The 10,216-nt window shown below is 57.5% G+C and overlaps 3 protein-coding genes across 3 annotated transcripts; 1 reads left to right on the forward strand and 2 right to left on the reverse strand.

Annotated features, from left to right (window-relative positions):
• Positions 1 to 131: 131 nt before the first annotated feature.
• Positions 132 to 1,722, forward strand: GUITHDRAFT_164081 (hypothetical protein; the record flags this gene model as incomplete). The annotated part of the gene is made up of 10 exons (XM_005829634.1): positions 132 to 220; positions 269 to 401; positions 671 to 718; positions 764 to 803; positions 933 to 985; positions 1,027 to 1,193; positions 1,243 to 1,322; positions 1,370 to 1,421; positions 1,537 to 1,609; positions 1,654 to 1,722. The coding sequence occupies exons 1-10, from the start codon at positions 150 to 152 to the stop codon at positions 1,720 to 1,722; spliced, it is 786 nt and encodes a 261-aa protein (XP_005829691.1). The 5' UTR covers positions 132 to 149.
• A 182-nt stretch (positions 1,723 to 1,904) lies between these two features.
• Positions 1,905 to 2,555, reverse strand: GUITHDRAFT_111384 (hypothetical protein; the record flags this gene model as incomplete). The annotated part of the gene is made up of 1 exon (XM_005829635.1): positions 1,905 to 2,555. One exon carries the CDS (start codon positions 2,553 to 2,555, stop codon positions 1,905 to 1,907), a length of 651 nt encoding a protein of 216 aa, XP_005829692.1.
• Positions 2,556 to 4,828: 2,273 nt separating this feature from the next.
• GUITHDRAFT_141110 (hypothetical protein) lies at positions 4,829 to 10,054 on the reverse strand (the record flags this gene model as incomplete). Its single annotated transcript, XM_005829636.1, has 19 exons — positions 4,829 to 5,067; positions 5,110 to 5,195; positions 5,364 to 5,554; positions 5,843 to 5,930; positions 5,976 to 6,016; positions 6,105 to 6,174; positions 6,515 to 6,630; positions 6,840 to 6,929; positions 7,041 to 7,105; positions 7,568 to 7,706; positions 7,778 to 8,375; positions 8,397 to 8,436; positions 8,570 to 8,658; positions 8,845 to 8,912; positions 9,053 to 9,277; positions 9,364 to 9,492; positions 9,628 to 9,886; positions 9,930 to 9,984; positions 10,030 to 10,054. 19 exons carry the CDS (start codon positions 10,052 to 10,054, stop codon positions 4,829 to 4,831), a joined length of 2,613 nt encoding a protein of 870 aa, XP_005829693.1.
• Positions 10,055 to 10,216: the final 162 nt, after the last annotated feature.

Genomic DNA, 10,216 nt, shown 5'->3' on the forward strand with positions numbered 1-10,216 from the left:
CCTCCTCCTCCTCCTCCTCCTCCTCCTCCTCCTCCTCCTCCTCCTCCTCCTCCTCCTCCTCCTCCTCCTCCTCCTCCTCCTTCCCTCTTCCTCCTTCTCTTACTTCCTGCATCCCTCCTTGTCCTGCCCAGTGGCTCAGAGACGAGGAGATGTTTCTCCCGCTCCTAGTCGTTGGCGATCAGGCTCTTACGCACGGAGACATCAGCATCATCCTGCGCAGGTGCAGCAGCTTCCTCCTCTTCCTCCTCCCTCCTCTCACCATTTCCAGGGTCTTTCACGAGACCGGGAGGCTCAAGTTCCTGCTGGAGGACTTGGGCGTCAGGAGCTGCTCAAGGGGAGGGGAGACCCTCTATCAGATTGTGGCACTGATAGATCAAAACTCCAGGATCAAGTTAGCAAAGGTCTTAACATGACCTCCACCGTTTCCTTCCTCTCCGCTCTTTCCCGCACTTGACCTCGTCTCTTCTCCCCATGCCCTCTTCTCTCCTTCTCCTTCTCCTTCTCCTTCTCCTCCTCTCCCTCCTCCTTTCCACTCATAATCCTCACTTCCGATTCCTCCTCTTGTCCTTCATCTCCCTTCCTCTTTCTTCCTTCTGCGTCCTCCTCTCTCCGCAACCACATCTGCACATAACATCCCTCACTCCCTCCTTATCTCCTCACGAGACTTCAGATCCGAGAGAAGCTCGCTCATGAAATCTTCGCGTCAGAAGCGATCAAGGTTGAACTCCGCCTGCCCTTTAGTCTTGTGACTTGAAACCTCAAGGAGTTGACCTGTACAGAAAGCAACGAGATCGCACTGTCAGGTCAAAGCTCTCCCTCCCTCCTTCCCTCCCTCCCTCCCTCCCTCCCTCCCTTCGATCCTTTGAAACACGAAATACTTCCCTCAGCAGTTGTCGAGCTTCTGTACTCCTCTCCCCCTCATCATCCAACAGGTTTCTTCTCTGCCTCCTCCCACGAGGCTCAGCACGTGCTCGACTGGATTCAAGTGAGAACACGACCAGCCGCACACGTCTGACTTGCCGACAGCATGGCGACCGATCGGCTTCACGAGGCCAAGCTCGGACAGAGCTACTACAGCATTTCTCTCACAACCTAGGGGAGAACGAGCATGAGGAGGAGGAGGAGGAGGAGGAGCATGAGGAGGAGGAGGAGGTCTACGAGGCGAGGAGCGACGGTGGCTTTGTTCGACTTCGGTTCTCTGACTTTGACGTTTCTTCTTCCTTGTCACTCGTCGTGTCTCAGCAGCCCTGAGGTTGTCAACCCCGTCAGTCCGGGAGGAGGGAGGGGAGACCCTCGAGCTCTCGTCCCATCCGTTGAGACCGGTGAGCTCCCGGCTCCCTGCGTGACAACGTCTGACTGCCTCCTGCAGTGATGCACGTGCAACAGGTGGTGGTATCCGACGTCGACCTGCTCCAGCAGAGGTCTACTCCTCGTTTCCTCCCCTGCCCCTCCTCGTCTGCTCCTCCTCCTGAGCTCTTACTTGTCTCCCCCCAGCTCCCCTCCTCCTTACCTCGTTGCTGGCTGAACCTGACGCAGAGACGGCAAGGGCCGGAAGCTGCTCGTCGACCTGAAGGAGCTTGATGCTCTTCATGGGTGGGAGCGGCAGCTGGTAAGAGAGTGGAAAAGGAGGAGGAGACAAATGAAGTGATGCAGATGAAAACACTCATGGACAAGAAAGTGGACGAACAGCAGCAAAGCTCTCTCTACGAATACGTGGGATGAGACACGATGTAGAAAGAAACCATCACAGAAGATATGTTTGCGAGGGAGGCAACAATGTACAGTTTGTCATGAAAGGAACATGTGTACAATCAGACAAACTTTAGTATAAATACAACTTTGAATCACAAACTCAGGCAAACTACCTCCTATCAACATATGTACACTCAGTTCGCTCGTGAGCTCTAGATGGATGTTCGGTGCATCTTGCTGCCGGGGGACTCAGTCAACCTCTCATGCGCTATCTGCCTCAGCAGCGAAAGCGCGTCCTCGTTGTCACCGAAGATGGTGCAGAAGTCATCTCCCGAAAGCTCGTAGATGATGCATCCTTCCGTCGCAACGATGACGTCCGCACATCGCTCGGGGAATTCTGAGGAGATGCCGGACGGCTGCTTCTTGTCCTCAAGGTAGGCCAGAGCCGCCACCTCCCCGAAGTAGTCACCCTGGTTCAGTCGGGCTGAGTCAAGATGGTTTCTCTTCACTATACACGCTCCTCGACCGATGAAGTAGATCGTGTTCCCTCGATCCCCCTGCCTGAAGAGCACGTCCCCCTGGTCCAGCTTGAGCCGCTTCATCGAGTTGATCAGAACTTTCCTCTGGTTCGACGTCAGAGTTCCACAAAGGATCGAAAAGTTCTGAGAGGATGCCAGGCGGCAGGGAGTTGTAGCCGGTCTCTCACCAAGATCCGACGGCAGGTCAAAGCGGACTTGAAGGCTCAGACTCTGACGATCTTTCGTTTTCAGTGCCGATCGGATCTGTTTGTGGTGAATGCTCGAATCGCTGTTTTGCCTGGTGATCTGAAGCGAGTTGTCCGAAAGCGAATTTTTTCGAATCATTTCGAAAGAGCGAGATATGATCGAGATGTTCATGCTCCCTGTCACCTCACGCTAACCCAGTACTCAGTTTGAATCCCGATCTGTGCTGAGCTGAACTTCTGTGCAGACAATCTTAGGTCTTGTATGGTTCTCTATCTATCAGTTTCTATCACTCGCTCGTGTTGTGGTTTCTTCTCTTCCTCTCGCTTCTTCTCTCGTCGCCTCTCTTCCACTCTCTCAGCATCCGCATCCCACTCCCTGCATGCTTTCACTGACCCTCACATCCAATCCTCCGAAGGGAATTTTATAACCCTACCCTGTTCCACCCTACCCTCATCCCTCGATGAATGACACTACCCACCCTGGAAATCTCTCTTGATCGGGGCCACCCACCTTCATCGCCCCACCCAAAGATTGAAGCACCCACTGATCACCCTACCCCCTACTCCTCCACATTCTACCCCTATCCACGACCAATACCACCTCGAGCAAGGAATCAAGAACCGCTTTACTATCTCATAGGGGGGTACTGGTGCAGGTACTTTGTACTGGCACCGCCCATGTACCCTACCCTTTGACTTGTGGACCCTGACCACCACCCACCCTCTTTGGGTTCCCCTCGATCACGAGCGATCACGGTGCGATCAAACCAAGGGAGAGGGAACAACCATACTACCCCCACCCCCTCTTCCTAACAAAAGTCTTATGAAGGACCCCCTTCACGATTAATTACCCCTCAATTCGACATACACCTATCCACCGGAGCAAGCCGAGATGAGCGGAGTACCCCACCCCCCGCTCCTATCAAGTGCACCCCTCGCACTCAAGGATAAGGCCTAGGGGAGATGACACACCTCACCCCCCATTTAGACCACCCATGCAGGGTGTACCCCCTCAAATCTCCATCACCCCTCCAGCTCTAACTCTCAAGGACCCCTCCCCTTCCAGAGTCACCTCAGACCTTCTTTTCCTCCTACACCGTCTCCATCGCTAAAACCAAGTTTTTGCAGAGGGACGTGGCCTCATTTAAAAACATATTTATAATATTAAATTTACATATATCACATTTTTACCATCAAAAGGAGCTCGGATAAGGTATAAACCTTGCTACACCCCGTGGCATCCTCTCTACGTCCTAACTGGTAATTCACTACCCTACCCCAGCCACCAGAACCCACCCTGTAGGGGGGTGGAGGCACATCAACATTCAAACACCACCCTGCTACCCCCCATGAGACTCCCCGACGGACGTTCCCGGCGACGAGAAAGCTGCGTTTCAGCCGAAAAGCTCTATTATTACAACGTTTCGTTGTAACTCGACCGCCATGTGCCGTGACTAAGGCGCACGCTCTCCCCCAGTGGACCTCGTCCCCGATGTCTTGCACACTACCCACCATACTATCAAGGCCGTACCCTACCGGTGGTTGAGAGGTCCCAGCCGGAGCCCCGACACCCGGCCCTAGGCCCTCGGACAACACACCTTCTCGTCCCCTTCTGTAGCTCTCGCTGCCGATGTCCTCTTTTACAGCCCCCCGTCCACCTACCCGTACCCTCCACCCACCCCGACCCCCGAGTCTTGTACAGAATCATTCTGAGGCAGGCCCACTCTAGTCACAGGATGGATCGGCGGACGTAGAAGAAATTGGGCACCACATCTGGACGCGAAAACACGTGATTTCCGGTATCGTTCATGAATAATCTTGAGATTGAGTCAGCGGATTAAGATCTCAACGATTCGAATCAGCTCCCCCCTTCCAAGAGTCTTTGGCAAAAAAAAAATCGAGGCTATTATTGACATCTTTTTACTCAATCGAGTCGCTAGGCAAGGACAGCAGGGGGGAATAGTGTTATGCTACTATCTTCACACTCGCTGCCCTACGGGTCACGTGCGCAGCTGTCTTTCCGGCCCGCCGGGAAGCTCCGGGCCAAACCGGGGGCCGGGGCATCGGAAGCGGTAGTACCTTCTGATTTAACTTAACTTTAAGTAAAGTAGGTAGTACGCCGGGTGTCCGCCAGTCTGACCCGGCGCCACTGCCACCGCCATGATCATACTGCGGCCCGTCGCCGAGTGCCGAGTCCGGCCGGGCGGCGTCCGTCAGTGCTCCCGCTGACTCAGTCGGATGTTAGTCTTAGCACTCAACAAGTTGCCGCTAGTAGTGAGTCTGATAGTCAATTGATCGAGCAAGCTCAGGCTCATGATTCGATCATCGGTGATCGCACTTGCAAGCTTGTACGGATGTTTTACTTCTCTCAGGGTGTATCATAACAGTAAATCTCCCCTGGTTATAAGGCGCTCAACTGAAAGGCATCCATGCTGTCGCTCGCTCCACCTCCTCTGCCTTCATCTCAGCTCCTCTTGTTGTCGTTTGCTTCCCTCCCTTCCCCTGTCCCTTGCTCGCTTCTTCCCGTCTCGACAGGGCTGGAGAGTGACTTGCCTGTCCTGCGGCATCCCTGGGCGAGACCTGCGCCTTAACCTGCTTCCTCGCACTCCCTGCCTGCTCCTCTCCTCCCACGTTGGCGACCACCACATGCCCTGCGCACAAGTTCAGCAGGGGCCACGAGCTCGTGACGTCACCGTAGTGGCGCTGACACTTCCAAGGCCCCCGCCCATGCTCTTGTGCTGCGACTCGCACCACCTGCTCCAACCTCAGCTCGGATCTCCTGCTCCAGTCACCGCATAGCATACCCCTCCCCTCTCCTCCCAGCATACCCCTCCCCTCCCCTACCCCTTGCCGTTGCTGCCCCCTATCCTCCTCTCATCTCTCCCTCAGCCTCTCCCACCCGCTTCACTCCCACACTCCCAAGGTTCAGCCGTCATCCTTCACTCACCGGATCGACTTGTCCGTGCGGTAGCTCGGGGGCTGCGGGACGAGAGGAGCGGAGTCAAGGGAAGGAGGCGCGTCCTCTGAGGACGAGGGCTCCGGGTCTTCCTCCACAGCGGCGACATGCCATTCCCATGCCACCATGAGCGCGCGCTCAACGTCTCTGACCCACACCGAGGGATCCCAGAGGACGGAGACCTGAAACAGCCAACGCCATGACAAGACGCTTCCCCCTGCCCCTGCCCTTCCTCCCCCCTCCTCCCCCTCAGCCTCCTCCTCCTCCTCTCCTCAACCTCCTCCATCACACCTCCTTCCTCCTCACAGCCCCCCCCTCCCCCCCTCCTTTCCCCCCAACCCATCCCAACCTGTCCTCCTGCTCTCCTCAATCTCTCCTCCTTTTCCCTTCTCGAAACTTCCCACCTCCCATCCCCTGCGACCCTCCACAACCCTCTTTGTCCACACCCCCTTCCTCCTCCTCTAGCTCACATTGCGTGACGAAACAATGGCTTCATGCACTCGCTCCCACCATCGCACCTTTCGCAGGAGCAGCACAGACATGCTCTCGTACTCTTCTCTGCAGAGCATGACATCATCACATCATCTCTTCCTCTCCTCTTACAAGTTGCGAGCTTGCAGGAGCTGCGCGTTTCCTCCCACCGCCTGCAGCATCGAGACAGCATGTCGGCTCTGCGAGCAGGAGGAGGAGGAGTGAGAACACGAGAGAGTGAGAAGCTTCTCGGCCTCTCACCGCATGCTTCATCCTTGGCATGCTGATGGTCGGGACGCCAGCCCAGAGGGAGTCCGTGCAGGTCGTGCCACTAGGACCATGTAAATCTACTCTCGCTCCCTCCTCCTCCCCCTTTCTCCTCCTCCCCTCCTGCCCTTGCCCCTGCCCCTGCCCCTGCCCCTACTCCTGCTCCTGCTCCTGCTCCTGCTCCTGCTCCTGCTCCTGCTCCTGCTCCTGCTCCTGCTCCTGCTCCTGCTCCTGCTCCTGCTCCTGCTCATGGAACCAAACCACAGCAGCAGCAGCAGCAGCAGCAGCAGCAGCAGCAGCAGCAACCGTTACATCTGTCCCATCCATCATCGGCATCTGCTCCTGCTGCTGCTGCTGCCCCCCCCGCGGTCTCCTTGCGGTTCTCCTCATGCTCGGGCTCTCACCTGTTGTACTCTCTGTTGTCGAGGAAGAGGTCGCAGAAGCTCGTGCGCATCAGATGCTCCGTCAGAGAAGCTTTCGGCAGAAAGATGAGCCGCTCCCCCGTCAGCCCCAGCTGCTGCTGCATGAGTAGCAGAAGAGAGAAAACGCAGGAGCTCGGGCAGGAGTAGGACCAGGAGAGTAGAAGGGGTAGGAGCAGGAGCAGGAGGGTAAGAAGGAAAGGAGCAGGAGCAGGAGCAGGAGGGTAAGGAGGAAAGGAGCAGGAGCAGGAGCAGGAGGGTAAGGAGGAGAGGAGCAAGAGGAGGAGGAGCAGGAGGAGCAGGTTGCTACTTTTCTTGCAGCATAACGGAGGTGAGGTTCAGACTCCTCGGGGTACTTGAGCATAACGAGCGTGCTATTAGGCACCTGCATGAGGATGCGCTGAAGGAGCAAGTGAGAGACGATTAACAGAGAAGTAAGGGCAACGAGAACGGGAGAAGATGAGGATGATGCGAGACAGGAAGGGGAAGGAAGCGAGGCGTCAAGTCTCACCACCCAGACAGCGAAGAATTCAGGGTCGAGCTTGAAGTGCTGGTTCCAGTTGCAGAGGAGAGGGCCTGTGACCATTCGTGACGCCTCCTCCCTCCCTCCTCCCTCCTCCCTCCTCCCTCCTCCCTCCTCCCTCCCCTCCCCCTTCCTCCCTCCTCCCTCCTCCCTCCTCCCTCCCTCCTCCCTCCTCCCTCCTCCCTCCTCCCTCATTGGCTCTCTGCTCTCTGCCTCCTCCCTTTCCCTCCTGCTCTTCCTCCCTTCCAACTCCTTCTCCGCTTCCTTGCTGTTGCACCTGGATGGCAGCTGGACGCATCGAGAAGGCAGGAAGCGATTCTCTTCCAGTCTGTCCGTTGCAGTCAATGAGAACATGCGTGCCTGAGTATTTCAATGAGGTCAGCTCTCCTCCTCCTCCTCCTCCTGCTGCTTCCTCCCTTTTCCTCCTCCACCACCTCTCCCTCCTCCTCCTCTCCCGCCTCTTCTTCCCTCCTCTCGCTCTTTCTTCTTCTCCTTCGCCTTGATTCTTCTCTTACCCGCGTCGTTGATCCATTGCGCGAGCTCGCTCTGCTCTGCTCGTGACGCGTCAACGAACTGAGCGGGTCCGAGACCAGCCCGTCGCGGGTCAGCGAGAGCAGCAGCCGCCTGATCGACTTTGACCCCGTAGACCCACACCTGCTGCCACGTGACTCGCGTGTACGACACAGGCGGGGAAGATGCACAAGAAGGAGGCGCAGCAGCAGCACCAGCAGCACCAGCAGCACCAGCAGGACCACCAGCACCACCACCACCACCAGCACCACCAGCACCAGCAGCACCACCAGCAGGACCTGGAATCGGCGATGGTCGTGTAGCTCCATCACTCTCCTCATGCTGCCTGCGACGGCATGGCCGGTGAGGAGGTCGGAGCTGACGTAGGCGAGGACCATGTGAGGGCGGGAGGAGGGGAGGGAGAGGGAGGGGCGGAGGAGCCTCCACTCCTTCAGCCCGCGCTTGTAGGAGTGATGGGCCCCGGCGGAGGAGATTGCGACGTGCTGGTGCATGGAGAGGTTGAGGGCGAGGGCGTAGAGGTTGCGGATGCTGTGAACCTCCTCCCCTCCCTCGTTGATGGTGTCGATGACATGCCGCGCGTCCTCCTCGTAGTGGTCCCAGTGACACATCATCTTCCTCACCGCCGCTATGTTGCTCTTGGCCCCCGACTTGAAGGGCAGGGTGAGGGGAACCGCCGCGAGGAAGAGCGCGAGGGCGTCCTTGAGCATCTGACTGTCGAAGTAGACGGAACCGAGGTTGTTGGGAGGAACTCCGTTGCCCGGGAACTGCCGCGCCTGCTGCTCGTAGTCTCCCCTGCATCGCAAGAGTTTCGACCTGAACTCTACCAGGTCGGTCCTGTTCTCGATAAAGGAGCCTGACATCTGTGAGTCAGAGAAACGTGAGGAGCAGGAAGGAGCAGGGAGGAGGAGGAGGAGGAGCAGGAGCAGGAGCAGGAGCAGGAGGAGCAGGAGGAGCAGGAGGAGCAGGAGCAGGTGGGGGAATGTCACCAAGTAGAAGTCTGAGGGACTGGATGTGGGTTATCCTCTCAGGGCGCCACTTCTTCTTCATCACCTCCAGCACAGGAGCAAATGTTGTGCTGCCAACCTAAATGAGCGGAGGAATCTTCCTCCTCCTCCTCCTCCCACTACCACTACCAATACCAATACAATACCAATACCATACTACTCCCCTCCCCCTCCACACCCCTCACTTCCTCCTCCTTCCGGTCTCCGCACATGGCATCATTCACCCCAACTCGTCCCCTCTACTCTCATGTCCTCACCGCATCGGTGGCATCGTCTGCTCCAACGTCAAGGCCAGCGCGAAGACATCGCTCTCTTGAGGAAGGTCCTGCCGCAAGTCCGTCACCCTGCTGACCCAGCCCGCGGAAGGGTCTCCGCCTCCTGTCCCTCCCTCCCTCACTCACTCACTCACTCACTCACTCACTCACTCACTGTTTTACCTCCACCATCCCTCTTTCCGGTTCTCACCTCACCATCAACTCCAGCATACATCTGCTGCAGGGAGGGAGGGAGAGGAGGAGCTTCGAACGGCATTCCTCGCGCCACCGCCATGTCGAAGTTGACGATGGCCGGCACATCACCAGCCACCAGCATCACGTTCTCTCCCGTCAGCCTCCGGTGAGTCACTCCCGCTGCCTGCAGCTGACCCAGCCCCACCAGCAGCTTGTCGATCACGTCGAACGCCATGCCGTCCTGCCTCCCATGAGACTCCTCTCCTCCCCTTCCCCCTCCTCTCGCACCCGCTCCCCTTCCTTCTCTCCTCCTCCACCCTCTCCTACCTCTTTGAACAGCTCCGGGTCTTCTTCGATGGCCTGCAGCAGCGTCCTTCCCTCGAAGTTCTGGAGTGCGCAGGCGCTCCAGCCAGCTGCCTGCTTGTCGCCGAACACTATGGGGAAGGGAAGAGGAACCTGAGGAGACTCACAAAACGAGGAGAGGGGAAGGCAAGATGACGTGAGAGAGAAGAGGAGGAAACAGAAGAGGAAGGAGCCGCTACTTCTGCTGCTTGAGGAGGAGGAGAAGAAGAAGAGGAGGAGGAGACTCACTCCGCTTTGGTCTCGCGGAGAGGCGAACATCAGTTCACGCAGGACGAAGGCTTCACGCAAGGAGCTTCTGTCACTCGTCTGCTTCACTATCATCGTCCCTTCCCCGTCCTCCCTGTCCAGCAGATAGACCCGCGATAGCACCCGACCACCTTCCCCGCTCTCGTCCTCTCCCTCCACGTCCTCCACGACAGTAGACGTGGGGAAGAGAAGAGGAAGAGGAGAGCAGGGGGCGTCAGCTGCTTCTCTCTCGCGCATCTCCCTGGGTAGGCATCAGGAGCTTCATCCTCGCCCTCCTGCCTCACGTCAGGTACACCGACTCCTCTGCTCCTCCTCCCGCTCCTGTCTTGTTCTCCTCTCCTGCTCGCAAGGCGTCACCTCAAGATCATCCCACCAGCAGCTCACCTGACAGCAGCAGAGCTTGCTTCATATGAAATCGTGCAGCTCCCTGAACCAACCACTCAGAATCACTCCTTCCTCGCTCCTCCTTTCCCCCCTCACCCTCCCCTGCTCCCTCACCTTCACCCTCACCTGGAAACAATGCAGCTGAGCTGCCGTCTAGGGGGAACGTGCCACCATCCCCCCCCTTTTT

The sequence above is a fragment of the Guillardia theta genome (assembly GCF_000315625.1).
Source record: "Guillardia theta CCMP2712 unplaced genomic scaffold GUITHscaffold_51, whole genome shotgun sequence".
Classification (NCBI taxonomy): domain Eukaryota; class Cryptophyceae; order Pyrenomonadales; family Geminigeraceae; genus Guillardia; species Guillardia theta.